Below are 21,622 nucleotides of genomic sequence, written 5' to 3' on the forward strand. Positions count from 1 at the left end.
AGAGACACGAGTACAGACCTCTTTGTTCTGCTGCGTCTGCTGCCACCTCCACCTGCGCTTCAGTGCCTCTCTCTCCAGCCCATGATCCATCAGAGCATACAGGGACTTACGCAGCATCAGGTCCCGGTCATGAAAGCCCCACATGCCTGCAATACGAAACTTAAATGAACTCATTTGCAAAAGTCTTGCATAGAACGAACACTGTCTCTAGAAACACCAAGAAAAGCTGAATTTATTGTTATTATTTGTTGTAAATATTCTCCTGACAAAGGTTAAGTGGTTGAATATTGCTCTCACATGCAGGAGACTGGATCAAAGCCAGCACATTAGCTGAAGCGTTATTAATATTCTGGACAAGGACTCCTTTGTGAGCCACAAAGACTAAGTGAATGAGAGAATAAGAGCACTATGACGCTGTAACAATTACTGCTTTAGCTCACAATAAAGCTCTGCTCATAGAGTGTGAACCTGCACAGTGTCGGGGTGATGTTTAAAGGTCTTAAAGGTTGATACTCACCAAGTGAGGCTGCGTGTAACAGGCAGTTTCCATCCCCGCTTGTCGCCAGAGGAAGCAGATTCTGACAGTTGGAGACAACTTTTGTCCACCAGTTCAGGCGACCTGCAGACGAGGAGGAAAAACACGACTCATCAGTCTGGATTAGGAAGAAAGCGTGGGATTAGATTAGGAGAAAGATTTGAGATACTGTCTCACACAGTATATATCAACACAGCATCTCTCCATTGTAAATCTTGGTCTGTGGTGGTCCACTTACTCCTGTCCACTCACTGTCCACTATCCGTCACATCTTCCTCCTCTTCCATATCTGTTTATTATTCTTTTGTGGAACGGAAACGCAGCATTAACTACGTGAAAATACGTCACATTATGTCGTATGTCACCAGACCAGGAAGTCGTGATCAGATCGACTGTTGAGATGAACACAGATCTAAAATGACTTGTATCCACGTAAACACAGCTCGATTCTCAAGATATCGTAGAATTAACCAGTGAGCCTTTTGTTAAGTAGCTAAAATGTTCGTGGAGTCGGTGATGACCGTGTGTGTCATGATTTTCTAAACGACTCTCGTGGTCCACGTGGTGTGACGGGTGTTAAGCTTTGAATCACGCGCTGGTGTCCGGGTTCTCTCACCCGCATGCTCCAAGGCCACCATCATGGACTGCTCGATGAGATCTCTCTCAATGAAGCCGCGGAAGTCATCTTGGTACATAGTGAGGTCTGGTAGTTGGAAAGTGCACAGAGGCGTGTCCAGAAGAGGCTCACTGCTGCTCCCACCAGTGCTGGAGACATGAGAGCGGGCCAGGGACACGATGGTTGAACTGGCGTGGGAAATGCCCCTGGACAGACGCTTCTCTGTGGCTGTGAGAGGACGAGAGGAGACTGTGAGACACGAGCTCATTCAGAGTGCTTCATAAAGTGCAGTCGCTGTTGTTCACATTAATATAACAATAATTAACCACCTTATCAGCACACACTGCAACACTGAACTATCTTACCTTGCACGACCTCGTCCTGTCGGTGTAGTATTGGCCGCCCCATACGCGCCATCTCCTTCTCTGGAGGCAGATACGATCTCTCCTCTGCGAAAGAATACGCCAGGTTCCCAGCATGCACCTGTCGAAGCTGCTCAAAGTCACTGAGCGCGGCGGTGAAATCCCAGTTCTTGCCTACGGAGCAAGAGAAGGTGGCAGCGACGTGTTTGAGCAGGAACAGTTTCAGTGTCACCACATAACGAAAATGACACATGCTTAATGGGATTAAATATTCACCACAGGTTGACACAACCACAGGACGCCTTATCTTATGCAAAGGTCAGTGGAACATTCCTTTGGCTCGCTGGATTGTTGTACACTGCACTGCATTTTTAACCCACATTCTAAACTGTAACTTGTGTTGCTGCTAGGCAACAGCAGCCCTGCGGACTCTCCCTATAGAATACAGAATAATATAGAATAAAATACCCTAACAGCGGTCAGTTAAAACGCATACTTCTAGCTCTTGAAGTGCAGTTGCATATTGAAGTGCCTGCAAATGTTTTCATAATCGATTAACCTGTCGATTATTTTCTCAATGATCATCAGATCAGAAAATGTCTTGTTTTAACCAAACCAAGGATTTTGGTGCAAGAGATAGAACCGTTTCCAAACTTCAGCTTTTTAAAAGGCAGTTTTACTAAAACCATATTATTAGGATATCATAGACTTAAATAGATGTAGATTTTATTAGGCGAGTCCCTGAGTTGTCAAACTTGACATATCTCCACTATTATTATTATTATTCTTTTATATGTAAAAGCCGATTTAAGTCATTTAAGGAGCGGACTGTCCTCATCCTCAACCTCATGACGGGCAGTGAAACACTCCCACTCACCCTCTAGCAGATCTCTGGCCAATCCTGGTTCAGCTCCAGTGGAACGGACAAAGTCGGATAGGACTGCGTCCATATCCACGGTCATGTGATCATGAATTCAAAAGTGGGCGGGTTGCTTCCAGGTAGAAAATTTAAGAAAAAAAAAAAAAAGAAAGAAAAAGAGTACTTGCTCTCCTCAGAAGAACAGCAAGGGAGGGGTGAGGGGGAGGAGCACTCTACGTGGAACTACTCCACAGGCCACACCTGAAAAGAGAGGACACATAAAGAAGTTAAGGATCAGTAAAAAGCTTAGAGGGGATGAGGGGAATGTTAGAGCTGCAGTGTTTACAACAGTGAATGATATCATGACCCTGCTTAACCCTCTTCACATACAAGCCTGTTGTGGCCCAGTTGTTTTTGAACGTGACACCTTTGCAGTCACTTGACCCGCCCATGACAACAGCTGTGGCAAACAAAGGGCTTTCACAGCAGTGTTTGCTCAAATGTTCACTGAAACCTCATAAATGTCATGTGGCCATGACTTCATTCTTATGCCCCAATTATTTCATTCTTTGTCTCAAAATGAGTTCAAAATCGACACTTGAAAGAAAGGATGAAACACTTCCATGATTAATAGATAATAAATGAGTCTATATTAAGTAGTGATATGTTGATTTTGTGTTGAGTGAAAATAAAAACAAGACTATAGCATGTGAAAATGTGAACTTCTTTGCTCCTCCCCCACAGTTAAATGTCTTTGAGGCATTTTATGAACAGAATTAATCGATGAATTGAGAAAATTAACAGATGAATACATTCTGAAATGAATTGCTAGTTACAGCTTACTCCCTTATTTGTTCCCACCTATCCACAGGAAACAGAGCCAAATGTATACAATGCTTCTGTTTATCATTTTGGAAAGGTTTCTCGTAAACACGGCATCGTTTCAGGAAATGCCTCCAGCCACATAAAACCCCTAAAACGACTGAAAATGCTGAAGTACACAGTGCATTCAACGTCTACATGAAAACGTAGGGGTGGCATTTTGAGAAAAAACGCAGTTTCAGGGCTCCGAAAACACCATTTCCATGTGGATCAAACACCAATATGATAAAAAAAAAAAACCTATGGAGACTCAGCGACACTGATTTGTGTGTCGACAGGCCCAGAGAAACATTACACACTAATATGTCTATAAAGAGGCCCCTCTCAAATCAATTAGGCAATTTTGCTTGTAAATATTCAATAGCAAATTCCAAGGACATGCATCCGTTGAGTGTACCTAAAAACAATATCAATCCATAAACATTATCAAGGCTGAGAGGAAAAAAACCCACAGTCGGCATCAGCAGAACTCTGACACAATCAATGCCAGTCAAAGGGAATAAATCAAAGTGGTCCTGGTTTCAAAGAAATACACAAGGGGCCGAGCTAAAGCTAAAAGCCTCTCTTTTGCCAGTAAAAATCATCTGGACAGTTACAGTTGCCTTGTTCTGGAACACCTGAACTGCGGTCATGCTATACAACACTCCTTTCTCTATAGTCAAACTACCTGACGCTGAATTTATAGATATTTACGGTAAAAAGCCTCCAGTCAAGCTCATTTTTAAGGTCATTGACGCACGGTTTTCAAAATAAAACACGTTTGAAAGCACACCTCCTCGCAGCTATGTTTCAGAGACCTTTTAATCAGACATAAGCATCTGTACAAAGTACTGTATACATTGGTATCTGATAGTGTTCTGTAAACTAGCTGTACTGTACAATGTTTGAAAAAAATTCTAATTAAAAGTCAGATTCGCTCTTTTAATACTGAATTATTATCAACTTTGAGATGTAATAAATGCATACTTTTCTACGCCCCGAGAGCAAACTGCTGCCAAATTGATACACTGATCATAAAAAGTACATTTTTACAGGAGGAAAACATCTTAATAAAGGTCTTTTAATAAAGTTAGAATTACGACTGGTCGTAGAGCTGCACGAAAACGAGCGCTCACACATTATTGAATATGCTGGTGTTTTTGTTTCTGCTTGTGTTTTGGGACTTGTGTGTGTTTTCTGTCCTGCGTGTTTTGGGCTTTGTGTGTTTTCTTTTTCTGTCCTACTCACTTGTGTGTTTTCTTCTGTCCTGCTTGTGTGTGTTTTCTGTCTTGTGTGTGTTTTCTGGTGTTTTGGGACTTGTGTGTTTTCTGTCCTGCCATTTTCTGGGTTTGTGTGTGTTTTCTGTCCTTGTTTTGGGACTTGTGTGTTTTCTGTCCTTTTTGGGACTTGTGTGTGTTTTCTGTCCTGCGTGTTTGTGGGACTGTTTTCTGTGTGTTGTCTGCGTGTTTTGGGACTTGTGTGTGTTTTCTGTCCTGCAGTTTGGGTTTGTGTGTGTTTTTGATTCTGCTTGTGTTTTGGGACTTGTGTGTGTTTTCTGTCCTGCATGTTTCGGGGTTTGTGTGTGTTTTCTGTCCTGCATGTGGGGTTTGTGTGTGTTTTCTGTCCTGCATGTTTTTTTGAATCTGCAGCGTTTGTGAATATGCAGCTCATTTCTTAACCTGCATGTATTTTGGGTCGTTGCAGTGCGTTTGTCTATATGAATAAAACTGAATTGAATGTATCGAGTTGTGAACAGTACTTACAACTTGATTTTACATGTGCATCCAACGTGTAACATGTAGTACACATGGATAATAATAACTATATTCTTTGTGAATGTCTCTGACTGTGTGCAACTGTGCAATGGTAAAAATGATCCATACATAATCTACAGTCATCTATTCCCATCGCTCCCGTGTCTCATTCACCACACAATGTTCCTGCCTCATCCATGACTCAGTGAACTCTATTCCACTGCCTGGTGAGTCACGAGTTTACTCTTCTTACACCTCGCCATCGTTCTCTCGCTTCAAGCTCTCCCTACCTCCCTCAGATGCTCAATCCTTATTAAAAGGCACTCGAGCAGGGGGGAAGAACACACTTCAGCACCAAAAAGGCCTTTCTCAGCCAGCAGTGTGTTTCTAGCATTTTCTCAGGCCAACAATAGTGCTCCCCTAAAAAAAAACGAAACAAGACAAAACAGTGGCTGTGGAGTGAGTGTGTTGCTATACGTACCAATGAAATGACATATGGAAATATGATTTCACTGTTCAAAACCACAGCAATTAGCGCAGGAAGGACTAGAGGCAACAAACCGTGGATTTGTTGATGAATCATCAAATATTCTGTTAAGTGAATATTCACTTTGGTATTTTATTTTAAAACTAAAATGGAAAATTGAATCCAAAAAACAACACGTGACTAGGGCTGGGCGGGGCGATAGATTGATGATGAGACAAGACATGGTCTTAGATTTTGGATATTGTCATAGCATGATGAAGGTATCCGTGATGACCTTTAATCATCGTAGTAAACATTATATATTAAATCTAAAGTATATATAGATTTAAAAATAAAAACAGTGTCCCTTAATAACACAAACCTAATTATTTGCATTATGTCAGAATTTGACCATATTTATAGGCAATTTCATTGTGTCCAACACACGCTTAACATTAAAAAGCCAAAGAAATGGATTGTGTTGTATTGTATCATCACTTTGAGAAGCACAGACATTTTAAAAGAAAACTTTTATGAACCCAGAGAAACAGCTTCACATTCCCATATATCTCGTATATATATTAAAAATATAAGCCATATTGTCCAGCCTTACAGAAATATTGATTGATTGATTGATTGATTGATTGATTGATTGTTTAATTTATATGCCACCTTCTTGCCCCTTCTTGATTATGGAGATAGCATTTATATGAATGCCTCTGCTCAATGTAAGATTCATGACAGGCTGTAGGCCCCTGTCTGGTCAGCTGCCTCAGCTTGGTCTCAAGCCCACGGTCCATTTGTGTGCAGAGCTCTAGTGATTGTCTTCTTTGAGACTACAATTCCTGACTTGGTGAAGTCATTCACTCGTGTCTTGGCAGTTGTTCAGGGTTGTTCAGGGGTTTCTTTCCAGCTTCCTACCTCTGCCAGGCTTGTTCTGTATCGTGTGGGTCTGTTTGAATTTCTTGATAATGCTTCTCACTCCAGTTGTTGACACTTGAAAACGCTGAGATAACTTTGTGTGTTCTTCTCCTGCGTTGTGAGCATGGACAATCCTCTTTCTGAAGTCTAAACTGATTTCTTTTGTTTTTGGCATGATGCTTTCTCAAGTGACAACTCAAACCCTGACTGAAAGGTTTATACTGTGTGGATTTGGGAGATAAACCTGAGTTTTAACTTGATTTTAAAAGTTTTGAGCATTACAGAGTTAAACACATCATTGCACAACAGTAGTTTGTGCTATGGCTCAATAAAAGGTTCAGTTCTTAAGGGGGCTAAATCATTTTGACCCTGGTAGTTTGTGTTTTTTTGTGGAATAATTGATTTTTTGTGTGCAAATTCAAATAACGGAAGTATGTAATAAAACTAGGATGTTTAAAAACCTGTGACTCCTTGCTCTGTTTAACAGCACTTAGGAAATACCTTTAAAACAATGACATTTTTATATGGGGGCTAATAATTTCGTCCTCAAGTGTGCATGTTACATACTCAGGTCAGTCATAGCTTCCGTTCCCAGGACTTCATCACTTTCACGGTCCACTCTTTCCACACAGAGCTTGGCAAAAAGAGATTTTCCTGGAACCTGGAACAAGCTTCAGCACAGTCTCAGCTTGATTCCCTTAGCAGATTTTAAAATTCTTTTAGAATCACTGGAGAGGACTTGCTTTGGGAACTTGCTCCTCATATTTTAATCTGTTTATTCACTTGACATTTTGCACATCATCCCCTTTATTGTGTTGTGCTGTTATGATTGTCTCTCTCAAAAATGAGATCCCGCGTCTCAATGGGATAACCTGTATAAATAAAAAAATATTGTGATCTACAGCGAACTTGAATTATTATAAAAAGGTTTATTGTGAGACTGCAACAAAGTGAAGACTCCTCTGCTCAACCCTCCAGGGTAGAGTACATATAAAAGGCTCATTCTAAGGCTACACAAAGCAAACTATTTTCATTTTACAGTGATTAAACACTTATACAGACATACTTCTGGGTAGTATATTCAGTCAGCACTTGGTCTGAGTCATGACTGACGAACCCAGCAGAGCTACTGTCATTAAAGAAGTCACCTAGCCTTTGGTTACATCTGAAGTTGATTTCATTTAAAAAGAGCTCCTTCAAACTACTTGATCTGCGTGCACATGACAAAGTAAGCTCCATCCATATTAGCATAACAGCTCTGAAAACATATGACGTGACCACTGAGGCACACTGGATATGTGTCCTCTGCAATTATTTGCTTAAATTCAGAACAAACTCAAGTTAGTACTTTGGAAAAAAGAGAGAGCGAGAGAAACAACAGTGGCGCACAGTGAGAAGAGGGATAACTGCTCTGGGACAATGATGGAGTAAACCTGAAAGTATGTTTCAGCCCATTCTGACTAAAAATGGACAATAGAGCACAAAAACCCTGGAGCAGAAAAAAACAAAAACCTCAAAGACGGGGACTTGTGTTATTAAGTGTTGTGTACTTTGACAGATTCTTAACAATGACACATGGCATTAACTTGTGAACAGTGGTATCATTATGGGCTGTGGCATGTGGGATGTAGATCCACAGCCTCACACATACCACTGTGACAGTAAACCTCAAGAGCTGTTGACACATGGACAGTGAATACAAACAAGTATGGTTGTAAATGTTAAATGTACTTAAATTTTAAATACATTTTAAATGGGGTTGCAGTAATAATTATTGGCTTTATGAAGTGTGGTTCTTTTGTTACAACATTCAACACAAGGCTATCTAACAGATAAAGCAGCAAACACATTAAGATATTAATGAGACATATTTATTTAGTGGCTGAGCATTTTGTTAAGGGTGTAAAATCTGTTTTTCAACTATTCTTGCAGCTAATCCAGAGGTTTGTTCAATAATTACTGTTGTTTAGATAGAAATACTGACATATTAACTGACATCATCAGGCGCCAGTGAGCCAGGAAAAACAGTGAGAGGGCTGTGAACAGAATGTACCAACACAGAAAAACAAAAGACTGCCTGTTATCACTCTGGGCCAGAACATCAGCCGTTCCTGTGTGTCCACCATCATACATCTCATATAAAGTCACATGGGTCTCCTTCAGAAACAACAACAGGCCGTCTTCTTACATATTAATGCCACAAAGCCTCTACAGTTATACTGCATTGTAATCTTCAATTATTTGTGTATTTATTAGCTGAAGAACGGACTTGAGGGAATGTCGGCAAGTCAGATTAACCTAAATGAATCAAGGAATATATGAAGGTACATGTTACCTCATAGGTCAGATACCGATACAACAAACTCCAATATCCACCGATATCAGTTCACGTTTAAGCCGATTCATTTCAAGCTCCACAATGAATTACAGTAATGTGAGTAGTTGTAATTATTTATTCTCCACCACTGATGTTTACATTGTGGTCATTGAGTTAATTTACTCTCTGCAACCACGGCAGCCTTGATAGAAGTGTCTAACGTGAGCCAGCTAAGCAAAGTTAGCTTCGCTGACATTACTTTTTCACTGTGTTAATGGACGGATGAACAGTATTGGACCGATACGATACTCATCCTACATGTGACTCATGGTGGATAAGTTAAAGTACATAGTACATACTGTATATGAGGAGGAAGATTATCAATAATGAATTGATAAATCATAAAAAGTGTAATAAATTGTGGTCCAGAAAAATAGATAAAGGAAAAGTATAAGTATGAACGATATTGGACTTTTTGCCAACATCTGATATGCCGATAAATCAAGAGTGCTTGAGCCAATAACTGATATAAATGTTTTCCCTAACTGTGGAAGTCATTTAGTCTATTCTGTTGTGAATTCTGAATACTTGTGTTTCAGCACATGCAGATATACTTTTTTTTTCATTTAACAGGATAAATATACATTAAAAAAAATAATATGGTGGAGGCACGAGAAGACATAATTTAGTCTGTCTTTTAGTCTGAGAGCGTGAAATTGTTGTTCACATATGTTCTTTGGCCTAAATGCTCTGTTCTAGTCTATGTTTTTGTACATAGGGAAATAGTTTGATTGCACTGTTCAGAAACAACTGAAAATCTACTGTTCAGAAAGAAATCAGTTGATAAAAAGTGTGATTGTGACTTTATTGTAAAAAAAACAAACTCCCACCAGGAAGCCAGTTTTTTGTTTGTTATTTAAATCTTTCATTTGGTAAAAAATTGGAGGTGTGGAGCATTGAGTGCTGTGGGTCAATTGTAGAAATGTTGAGAGAAGACACAGGAGGAGGTCTGGAGTTAGAGGACGCGTTCTCCTGTGTGGGAGCATTTTGGATTTCATGTTAACTATGATCACGGCAGTAAAAAAAAGTGGTGGATAAAACTGAACCTGGGATTTTGTGAACCGCTCCACCCCTCTTCACAAACAATATTACATTGCTTCCGACAGCAGAATAATATTATCAACCAAAAATCAGCTAAAGTTACACGCTGTAAGTTTTAAATGTCACACACCCTCAAAATAGTTTTAGTGGTATTACGACAACGCTGGCTGAAATTTTAAACTGGACAGCCAGTCAAATAAATAAAGAAACCTCTCCCTGTATCCATGAAAGGCCGGCTGTGTGTGTGGATTAGCAGCTAACATGAACAGCGGTGCTGCCAGCGTGGGGCAGCCAGTGATTTGTGTCTGGGATGGCTGAGTTTTTGTCTGGCAGCAGGGCTTATGTAACAGAAGCTGCTGACAACACGTGGGCGCTGAGCAGAGGGCTGGGAGGGAGAACGGCTCGGATCAGTGGCAGAGAACAGGGAGGTCACGCACAGTCCGCTTTGAGAGGGTCAATTCACTGCTCGACACAACACGACCTTCAGATTATTTATCCTCGTCTTCTGGAATCCACGCGCCCACATTCATGGCATTACATGCGTCGTCCACGAGAGAAATAGTTCTTTCCTCTTGACCCGCGAACAGCTGAGCTGACATGAGCCGACGACAGCGGGAGGATATCAGGATGCTAAGGTTTTAGCTCGAGGAGTTCAAGAACGGAGCTCATGCTTGACCTTAAATTGGTTCACCATGTCAAAATGTTATTAAATTAAAGTGAAGTTGTATTGCATGTATTTGTATAACTGTGGAGTTGATCACAGCTCCGAGGCGCTGGAAAAGGCAACAAAATGGAAATTGCTTGGATTAGATCTTAGAATCAGGCATAAGAAAACATTCATTCACCAACAAGACACTGCACACACTCTCATTTTCTCCTCCTATTTTTAATTAAATGAATGAATCATCAATCTAGACTAATCCCAAAAGTATATTGACTTTAATTTTCACTTTCAGTCTCCAAGTGTTTTTCTATCAACACTATCATTTTCAATGTCTCTCCCCGTCTTTATCTTTGTGAGGAAGGGCTCGCTGGGAACAAGCTGGTTTGGACTGAAGTTTGGACCAAAGGAGACTATCGTTTCCAAAAGGCAGGGTTTAATATAGTGTACATACATTGTATTTGTATGCATTATATATATATATATTATTTTTTATGTTTTATGGTGCTTTTCCATTACACAGTTCTAGCACTACTTGGCTTGATTCGATTGTACTCCATCAGTTTAAGTTCCTTTTTTGATGCTCTGTGGAGTTTCCAAGTGAGCTGGGTTGATACTAAAACGTGACGTCAACAGAGTGCCTGTCACTGATTGGACAGAGATTGTCGTCACTGGAAGAGTCATGAGCGTGACGTCCGACACAAGAATTAAACTGAACAATGCTGAAATGTAGATCCGTTAAAATGACTTAAAAATATGCGTTCATCTCCAACATTTAGAAAGGATATTCTTAAATCTCCAAATTTAGGAGTCTGATGTATTTAGTGACAGCACTGCCAAAAGCTGGCGATTGTGAGCCCAATCATAACCCGACCAGTTTCAGTTCAGTGACTGTCAGACAGAGTCTTCTTTCATAACTACTTTAATTTCCGTTTATGTATGAAAGTACATGAAAACATTTCTGTCTTTATCGTCACTGTCTTTATTGCTTCTGAGTCCACAAAGAGAGGCTTTAGTAGTGTTTTTCCAACAGGCAGGTTTGAGCCTGAAGCAGTTACTGACTGCTCAGAACTAACCCTCACAACCAATAAAACGCATGGCATGCAAAATGTAAGAAAGACAAATATTGGGCCTTAAATAGGAGCCGTGTCTGTGTGTTCTATGCTGTGTGACTGCGTGTGGTGACCACATTGAATAAGGCGGGTCGGGACATGTCTGAAAAGAGAGTAACGCGGTCCCCAGCGTGCACTTCCATAAACTCTGTGACTTAATCGTCTTCCCTGCTAAACTTCCAATGTGTTCCAATTATGGCAGCGACCCACTATTTTGACAATCAATCAGTTTGAGTGTTTTTACAATAATTATAGAAGTAAGTATAAAAGTTGTCTGATTTTTCAGGTTCTTAAATTTGAATATATTCTGGTTTCTTTCTTTCTCCCTTATATTCAGGACCATCTGAATATATGGTCCCCCCCGATCAGTCGGGCTAGGATGACAGTTAATAAGTGGGAATTTAGAGAGACAATGTAGGGAAATGTTTGTCCACATGAGTAACGCATTTGAAGTCTGAATGAGTCTGGAGTTATGAAAGATGTCAGTCTAAGTACTTTAAATGTCTGCAATAGGCATAGTTTACTCTCTTTAGAAACCACAGACGCAGGCATAAATAAACTGTAGGAGTGAACAGAGCAGACGCCTCCTTGTGTATTTACTTCTCTGTGACTCAACAGCCCGTGTTTGAGTTTTAAATTCCTCCAGGAAAAGGGCTGTGGTTTACTGTGAACTATTTATCACGGCAGATACTCAACTACTGAAACAAACCAGAAATGGAAGAATAACAAAGGTGTGGTGAGGCGGCCGTCCTTAAACTGTCTTTATCTGTGGAGTGCTGTAATCTGGTCACTGACTGAGCCCACTCAGCCTACACTGACTCATTATATAACACGAGAACGAGCAGATCAGTGACCTGCGGCTAAGGAGCAGAGGAAGCCCTATTTATAAATCTTCAAAATCAGGCTGATTAAAGCTAGAAATCATGTACAGCAATAAATACTGAGTGGTGGAGCTTAAATTACTTTTAGTTCTAATAAATACTGTCCAGTTGTAATTATGGCATGTTCTAGCTAATTCAAAAGTAGCCCAAACCTGCAACCTGTGCCAACGGTGGTAAATTCACCTTGAGTTGCATGAGTAATGCATTCGAAGGGGGAGTTTGCCTTTGTAGCAGAAAGACATTGCACATTATACTGTCAAATAGTCAACTCTTTTCGTGAACCCAACCAAGATCCCTTGGTTTGATGCCTAAACATCAAACAGAAAGCTCTGAAGGCAACCGCCCCTTAGTTGTTGTGTGAAATCACAATATCGAGTATGTCGAAATCATTTTGTAAGAACCAATCAAAACACGCCTTTTTGAGAGGCCACACATTCACTGCGTGATAGTAGCACAGAGTGCGGCGCATGCCGTGTCCACGCTTCACAACAACAAACCAAGCTGACGCAAACTCTGCCAGACTCGGAATCCACGTCGTTAGATTTAATAGCTAAACGTGGATCATCCTCACTCGCATGGAGGTGGTTTGGCTTTGAAAACACTGATGTCACTCAAAAGACGCCAATCTGCAAACTATGTGGGAAAGCGGTTGGTGTCAAGGACAGAATATGTTTCACCACCTGTGAATCAATCGCCGCACAGAATGCGAAGAATATGAAAAGGTTCGGAAGTTAGCGGTCAACCACGAGCGGCCAGCTAAGGTACCGACAAGAAAACACACACAGAAATGAATTCAATGTGTGTCCACATTCTCATGTTAATGACTTTGAATATGATGAACTACAAACTGACACTTCCCCCTAACATTGCAGGTTTATTAGGTTTATCTATAAGGTAAGAGTGAATATCTGGCCACTTGCTAATATCATCTAGCCCATCTTTTATAGAAGCTGGCTCAGGCAGACTACTGCTGTCAGCTAGTACTCATTTATGTAGTTATTGTTCGCGGTGCTTAACCGGCAACAAAAGAACATATACAGAATTATTCGGCGGAGGACCGTGGACATATAAGGTCTTCGCTTACTGTTGTGACGTTTTCTGACCCTTAACTGCGCTCGCATCCTTGCTAGGCTTGGAATGTGTGTATACAGTTTACAATGAAAGAGTCTATAGTTCATGGTATAAATGATTAAGCTTGAAGTGACGGCAAACAACACAAAATGTAGAATTTCTTCAGTATGCATGACTTGCTGTTGATGCTGCCTCATTAATTCTCCCCTGACCAGTGCACTTGGGGGAGACAGATATTCTCAGTTGCTATTGGTTTACATCTTTGAAATCAATACAGTAAATTACAGAGGGTCTATTTCCCTGGACAAAAGGAGCTTTGGTAGAACGCTGGTGATTGAAGGAAAGTGCAGTAAAACAGAACATATACACAGCTGCTGACATGTTAATTATAGGAACCTGTGGACCGTTTCAAGTCCATTAGCTTGAAAAAAATATGCTTCTTTGTGTAAATCCAAGAAAGCTTTTGTCCTAAGTGGAGCAAATGATCCTGGTATAGCAGCAGCATGGACTGGTTATCTTCTTCCCAAATAAGGACATGGACTATCTATCACCACTTGCCTTGATTTGCATTCTTCCAAGTGCTGAAGAATAACTTGTAACCAGAAATTTGAAAAGAAAAGCCTCATTATGAGTAAACCACAGCATGTTTCCTGTAAGTACACTGTAAATAACATATAACAAACACACACCAGCACTGATGATGGCTTGACTGCCCACTGTGGGCGTCTGTGTGTGTCTGTGTGTGTCTGTGTGTGTCTGTGTGTGTCTGTGTGTGTAATGCGAAAGACAACACCAGCCTGAATGCACACACACACTGCTGATGTCAGAGATTCCACACCACGCCTGCCCTCATGGAGGCCATGCCACTGCAGCAGGTCGAGTGCAAAAGCTGTCCAGTCATCACACAAAAATCTGCCAAGTCTAACCTCCCTCCCTCCCCCCCTCCCTCCCTCCCTCCCTCTCTCCTAGGCTCCCTGTCTTTGCTTGTTGGCTTGGAAACATCCAAACCTGAACCATGTTAACTCAGCAACCAGCTCTTTTCTGTGCAGGAACTCAGGGCAAAACAAAGTGAGGAAAACACGATCTCGACAGTGATGATGACTTAAGCCTCAGTTTAATTGTCTGAAGCATAAAATGTGCCTAAAAAACATCAATCTCTGACGACAGTGGTAGTGTATGTGTTACTGCAACTATCTGAAATCAATCTAATGTTAAAAAACAAAAAATAAGTCATAACTCAATAAATAAAACATCATGACTTCAATTATTTAAAAACACTCAAAGCAATAATTGATAATCAAAATAGTTAACGATTACATTAGTAATTGTTTATTAACAAATAAAATGAAATAATAACTATGTTGTGTTTTTTTGTTTTTAAATAACAACTAAAACAAGCTCTCTGATTTTTTAACTTCTCCAATGTGAATATTTCACGGACCATACTAATTGATTAATTCATTATAAAAGTAATCGCTAGCACATAGTGTACCGTAGATGACTGCATGGGTTATAGGTAATGCATGTTTTTATGGACCTGAAACATCGACCTCAGGGATAAGAGCCATGATGGGTGCGGTGTGAGATTGTTGGTGTCTCTAAACCAGAGCGATATGAGCTGTGAACAATTCACCACCTAATCTCTGGGTTGCCAGAATTAGAGCAACGTCCTCTTTCAGATAGTCTAAAAATAATCTGCTCATAATCGCAGTTTAAACATAGAAACGCTGAACTTTGCAGAGTTCAAAAACTGCCACCAACTACCATTTAAGTGCCCCAGTGAACGCCTAATGCCTCAATTAAAGACAATCTGCTCATCTGAGTGCCCGCCCATTTAGGCTTAACTTTCATTAACAAAAAGAAAGAGCTTTCTCTGTCTCTCTGAGTCCAAACTGTCTTTACAAACTACGCCAAGCCTCAACACAGCAGCACAGCAGTCAGGCTGGGTTACAGGAGAACTTAAGGAAAGCACTGATGCTTCTTTTCTACACAGCCTTGTGTAGAAAAGTGCATTCATTCCTATGGCAACCAGTGTCGCAAACCTCTCCTCCATTGTCAGGAATTAGCTTCATGTACTGGAAAAAATGGCCGTTTGCAGTGGATTTTAGACAATTTTAGAGGTGTAAAAAAAAAAAAATCAGGTAAAAACCCTCAAATATTCTAAACTGATTGAATAAAAAACTGATGGTTGTTTTTCACAGCATAGTAAAAAAAGAAGAAGGCTTCAGTTTTACAAATGAGCTCACGTGTAATACACACGATACAAGTTCAGCTTCAGTAAAACACATGTGTTTTTGGAGTTGCCGGAGGAAATCCATCTCTAATTGAATTGTGAGATTCTGCAAGATTGACACCACAAGACAATATCCACTCTGTGTCACAGGAAGTTAAACTAGGACAACAAAGCCAACAATTCTGGAAGTCAAATAATCAAATAATCAGTGAAATTATTTTTGATTAGCTAATCACATGGAAAGCCTCATATGCATTAATGTGCAGGAGTGCGGTCACTTTACAGTGTGTAACCACTGTATCAGAGACATCTCTGATACAGTGGAATATAAACCTATTGTATATGTGGAGAGAAAAAGGCAGCGTGACCTTTCAGACTGTAGTCAAGAAGCACAGAGGAGACTTGTAAACAGTTCCAGGTCCAAAGCGTTTGGCTGGCATTTAATTGCAATCAGCTTCAACAGCACGCTGCTTGGCTTCAGCATTCATTTTACATTCTCATTGTTTACTCGCAGGGATTTTTTATTCTACCTCTTTGCAGCAGTGTGATATATCTCGATTGAGACCCTAGTGTAAATAAATAAATAAATAAATAAATAAATAAACAACTTACTTTCAGAACCTGCGCCTCTATAGGTTCAACTACAGAGATGTTTGCATGATCAGAACACATGTGCATGTTTCTATGGAACATGAAACGTATGGAGCGGCTTCAAGTGTGCCCAATATTCACATGACAGTGTCACAAAAACCAGGATGTGGTCGGAACAAGCCACCGTCACGGCCGCATGTGACGTCACCTCATGATCAGACGGGTCCAGACAGAAACGACGACCACTGCAGCAGTGGCAGAACAATTACTGGAGCACACTGCGCTGTTGGGCCACTTTCGTTAACCACTGTTCAAATTCCTTTAACCACAATAGTCCTGGATGAGAAGCTGCATCTGGTTCAGGAAAAACTTTGATTCATTGAGTGCTTGAGTGGTTTCCTTCATTCCAAGTGGAACTCAAATGGGAAGCATTAGCTACTCAGAGTGTTTATCAAAGTGTCTGAGACGTGACATCATGGTGAAGCAAAGATCTCGGAGTTAACTTCAGTCTAACGTTCACTGGAATCCTGCACAATATTACCACGGCTTTAAAAAACAAACTTGTTTTTAGGACACGAAGGTTTCAGATTTGTACTCCAGACAAAGCTTTTACCTATGACCAGACATACGTATCAATACAGCAGTGGCAACAACTATTTATAATCAGGCTTACACAGACCTTTCCTCTTTAACAGGATGTCTCGGTTGAGAACAGCATGATTTATGGACCACAGGTCTATGATTCTGCTTGAGAACGCTTTAGGTGAATAATTTAAACACTTAAACCAAAATTACCACAAAGAGTCTAAAGGTAGAACCATTAATGGGTCTGGTCTGGCCAATAAATCATGATTAATCTTGTGTATCATTTATTATTATTATTATTGAACTGTTATTCCCATTCCCAAGCCCGGATAAAGGGGTTGTGTCAGGAGGGGCATCCGGAGGAAGAAATCTCTGGCAAATCAAAGAAAGAAAAAACCAGCAAAAACCAGCTCTTTGATTGTGAAGTGACAGCCTTTTAGCTTTTTACTTCTGAGTCTGGTCACCTTTTCCTCTATGCGGCTCCATCTACAGTTTGGGAATAAATAATTCCGTGACACCACCGTAAAGATCCATCCATCTGTTGTCTACTGCTTTATCTTGACTGTCATAAAACCTCGCCGCTGACGCCCCCTCCCTTCCCCTCTCCTGGCCATGTGCATTTGTTTTCAACAGAGCCGGCCAACACAAGCCATGTGTCGGCCTTCTTTGTTTTTAAATTCAAAATGTTTACTCGTGTGCGGTCAGACAGTCGCTTCCTCTTCCTCACTTTCACCGACAACGGTTTTCTGTGCTATTGCTGCCTTGGTCTCATAGCCGGTATCCATATAGGTGTTGTGTTGTGTGTATTAGGGCTGCACTAATCGAATAAATCGATTAAAATCGATTGTTAAAAATGTTGGCAACTAATTTAACATTCGATTAGTTGGGTCTACGTTATTACACTTACAGTTGCTACCCCCTAATGTGGGCAGTACGCCAACCAAAGCCATAAGCAGTGAGCGTCATTTAGCTGGATGTCCACCGCCGTAATAAAAGAAGAAGAAGAAGAAGAAGAAGAAGAAGAGAACCAATGCCAAGCTGTGTGTCGCTCACGTGATTGTGGGAGTTTGTAAAATGGCGAACACAGCAGAGAACAACATGAGCAGAAAAATGTACGAACCAAGTCGTCAAAAGTACGGGAGAACGTTACATGAACGCCATCAAAGAACAGCTTTAGAACAGCTGATCTCGCATGGCACGACAGCATCAACAACATCGCTGCATGAGCACCTGGACAGGAAGAAATCGATTATCAAAATAACCATTAGTTGCAGCCCTGGTGTGTATGTAGTGCTGCGAAGCAATTTGTGTTCCTCGTGGGACCTGACATTTCACAAAACCTCTCCGGACTCCGGGTCGGTGGCCCTGATCTTGCAAGGCTGATGTTCCGCTTACAGACAGCAGGGGGAGTGGCGACAGCCCCCAATCTACCCACGACAGGACATTTAACCATCACAATGACTCTGAAGCTGTTCAGTTAGGGTAAACGATCTGTGTAGTTTTGCATCAACTGCATTGATTCAAAGTGTGATTTTGATGTGAAACATTTTCAGCCCGAGTCATCACTGTAGCCTTGTTGTCTCATTATCTGTCCATGTGTTGACAAGGCTGGTTATGAAGTCTATTAAAGGCAGCCTCAGAGGTTCCTTGTTGGAGCCTGGGGCACTCCACAGCAGTCAGGCCTGGTAATCACCAGTCAAGAAGTGCTCATTTACACTCACATTAAGTGGACTGCCTTGGAGAAGGCTACATGGGACCATTAGGTGACATTCCACAGAGACTTTATTACATTGTGGAGGACACCTGCGTCAGCAGAAAAGGAAATGCCGGTATCTGAGACTGCTGCAGAGCAGTCGATGAGAAGTGCTGTTCTGACAGCACAGATGAAGGGTCTGAGTCTGACTGGAAAAAGTGGCCTCAGACAAATTCACTCTACTTAGTGAACACAAGGCGTTGGTTTCAATATTCCCGGAAAACTGACAATTTATACTCCACACTGTGTGGGCGAGAAGTCCCTAATTCAGCTCCAATAGTCTGTATTTATCAATTTATAGCCCTGTGGAAGAAACACAAGCCTCTGCATCCATCTCAACACTGCCAACATATCCATTAGCAAAGTGTGAGGAAATTCAACAGCCAGTTGCATAACACTGTTTGAAGAAATCTACATTAATTAGTACGATGATAAGCGAATAGAACGATGGAAATGTGTTGCAAAATAATTCTAGCGTAGTCCTAATAATACAGGACTAGACTGTCACATTAATGCGAGCACCAACATATTGATTTGTAACACGTGCCAGAACCAGAGAATTTCAATTGAAATCAAATCAATCATTAAAACTGAATCATGCATGTTTGTGGACAAAACAAGACATTGCAGAACATCATCATTTTTCAACATGCACTGACATTTTTCTGGACCAAAAAAACTAAATGTTTTAGGTTTGACAGTGATGGTTAACATAATTCACATTTGGAAGGTGACATGACTACTTCCCCAATTTACATATCGACCCTCAAGAAATACAAAGTTTGACTCAGGATGTGATATTTGAGTACATCAATTCCACTTTTTTGTACCAAAACCAACATGGATCAATGATCAAATGTCGACCGCTAAGTCAAACTGAATGTGAAGCCAACTAAGCCTTGCTAAAGCCAGCGGCTAAACTGGAGCCATTCTCTGCAGGCAGGCAGCACTAATGCTCATGCCAATCCCCACGTGCTGCAGGCCAGGCCATGTACACAGCACAGCGGGGCGACTCCACGTCACTCCCTGTGTGATGTCATCCTGGGTGACAGGCTCCTCTTCAGAGCTGGATGTGGGATTATTCCTGCTCTCATGGATAAACAGGGCAGGGCAGGAATGACTGGTGTCTTTTAGTTTATGCAACCAAACCTTTGTCCACATTTGAAAGAAGAATCTAAATCTCATTATTATTATTATTATAAATAAACAACAACATAAACAAAAAAGAACCGTTCTGAAGAAATGATACAACATATGCAACAAATAGCACAAACAGAGCAAACTGCTTCCAGTTTCTTAAATGTAAACATTTGCATGTTTATTTTAGTCAACTAATCTATCTTTGGGCTTCATGTATCAATGACATCACATATTGACATACAAAAGCAATAATTAATGCTAAAACTTAAGTCATTTGTTTGGTCCCTAAAATGTCAGAAAATGTTGAAAAATGTTCTCAAATGTCTTGATTTGACCATTTTTCAAGTGTTCAAATCCCTGTAATTTGTGGTTTGTATTCTTCACTTTATAATAATGTAATGATATGAAGTAACAGCTGTAAAGTAAAGAGTCTAGTGTAACTTCCCCTCCCTGTCCTGTATGTGGAGGGAGGAAAGGTGACATGAGCATGAAGTAAGTGATACTTCAACTGAAACAGCAGCTCCCATTACCATGGCTTCCCTTGTGGGAGTGGCATCTCATGCTCTGTGGTATTTATTTATTATCATTCCAACCTACTTTACAGGCGCTGTGAACTTTCTACATGTAATGCTCAAGCATTCAGAACGTGCTGCACACAGGTACGCGTCTCACTTCACCGTGTCTCTCCACCCTGACACAAACAGTCCTGGGCACAGGCTGGTTGCTGTGTCACAAGACTGGCAGGCAACCAGCCATGGCGGAGAGGGCGGGGTCTGCGCAGAGTTTTATGAGTTGCCGTCTGGACACAGAGGCCTCGCAGAGACAAGCCACCTATTGATCCCCATCTCTCTGTGGCAGTGTAGGAACGAACTCTTTCCTGTCACATCTGTTCCTGTACTCATGAGCAGTGCTGCTTACAACACAAACACATGGCAGTATGGAAGGAGGTTTAAGATGTGGCTTTAATTCACGTTGAATTCCACAGTAAAGGTAACCTGCCACAAATAGGCCACACACACTAAAAGCATTGTCAGTGGTGTGTTGTTCACCTCTGCCTCACCCATGCTTTATCTGTGTGTGAGGTCACATGCATCTTTTATTTCAGTCTCTCGAACAATCGATCTGAATAAATTATTCAAAAATATTATGTGCTATTCAAAGTTGTAAAACATAAGGTTGCCACACACATTCATGGCTAAGTATCTGCTAAGAAGACACCAGAAGTGTCTGTGTTTAAAATGTTTCATCAGATATCATCAGTGGCAAACACGTAAAGATGCTCTCTCTTCAACTCAGACTTCTTTTTAAATATTTACTTATTTTACACAATGAATAAAATGAATACATACATATCTGCTGAAACATGAATACACAAAGTTAATTGTGGAAGTAGCAGCCTATTCAGCCGTTTAAGTCATTAGTCATATCGGGCGATCTTTGCGTGTTTGTCGATATCAGATGATACATTTTAAAGCCAATATTGGCTGATACCGATATTGTGCCAAGGAACGAATACTAATTCCCAGAGACTGAAGACATGTTTACTCATGTGTTTGTCCTACTAACCTGCTAACTTATTAATCTAACCATGTCTCAGTCCTCCTATGGGAATACGTACATGGCTAAAGAGCCTGTTTCTGAAACTGACACTGCATCTTAGGAGAACGAACACACACACACACACACACACACACACACACACACTTAGTGAACAGCTGTTTGGGGGAAGTCCAGCAGGAAACCAATTTAAATTTTCATACGTTCTGTAGCTTAGGCTGCATGGTTACCCTATGAAACTCTATA

General features: G+C 40.8%; 1 protein-coding gene across 3 annotated transcripts in view; it reads right to left on the reverse strand.

Annotated features, from left to right (window-relative positions):
- Positions 1-21,622, reverse strand: part of otud7b (OTU deubiquitinase 7B) — a 39,865-nt gene that overhangs the window by 12,327 nt on the left and 5,916 nt on the right. For all 3 annotated transcript variants that reach the window (XM_044034396.1, XM_044034397.1, XM_044034395.1), the window contains exons 2-6: positions 2,391-2,633; positions 1,517-1,687; positions 1,152-1,379; positions 518-619; positions 19-146 (exon numbers count right to left, since the gene is read on the reverse strand). In XM_044034396.1, coding sequence (XP_043890331.1) covers positions 19-146; positions 518-619; positions 1,152-1,379; positions 1,517-1,687; positions 2,391-2,475 — 714 coding nt within the window. In that variant the 5' untranslated portion in view covers positions 2,476-2,633. The remainder of the gene's footprint in view (positions 1-18; positions 147-517; positions 620-1,151; positions 1,380-1,516; positions 1,688-2,390; positions 2,634-21,622) is intronic.

Source organism: Solea senegalensis, linkage group LG9 (assembly GCF_019176455.1).
Source record: "Solea senegalensis isolate Sse05_10M linkage group LG9, IFAPA_SoseM_1, whole genome shotgun sequence".
Lineage (NCBI taxonomy): Eukaryota > Metazoa > Chordata > Actinopteri > Pleuronectiformes > Soleidae > Solea > Solea senegalensis.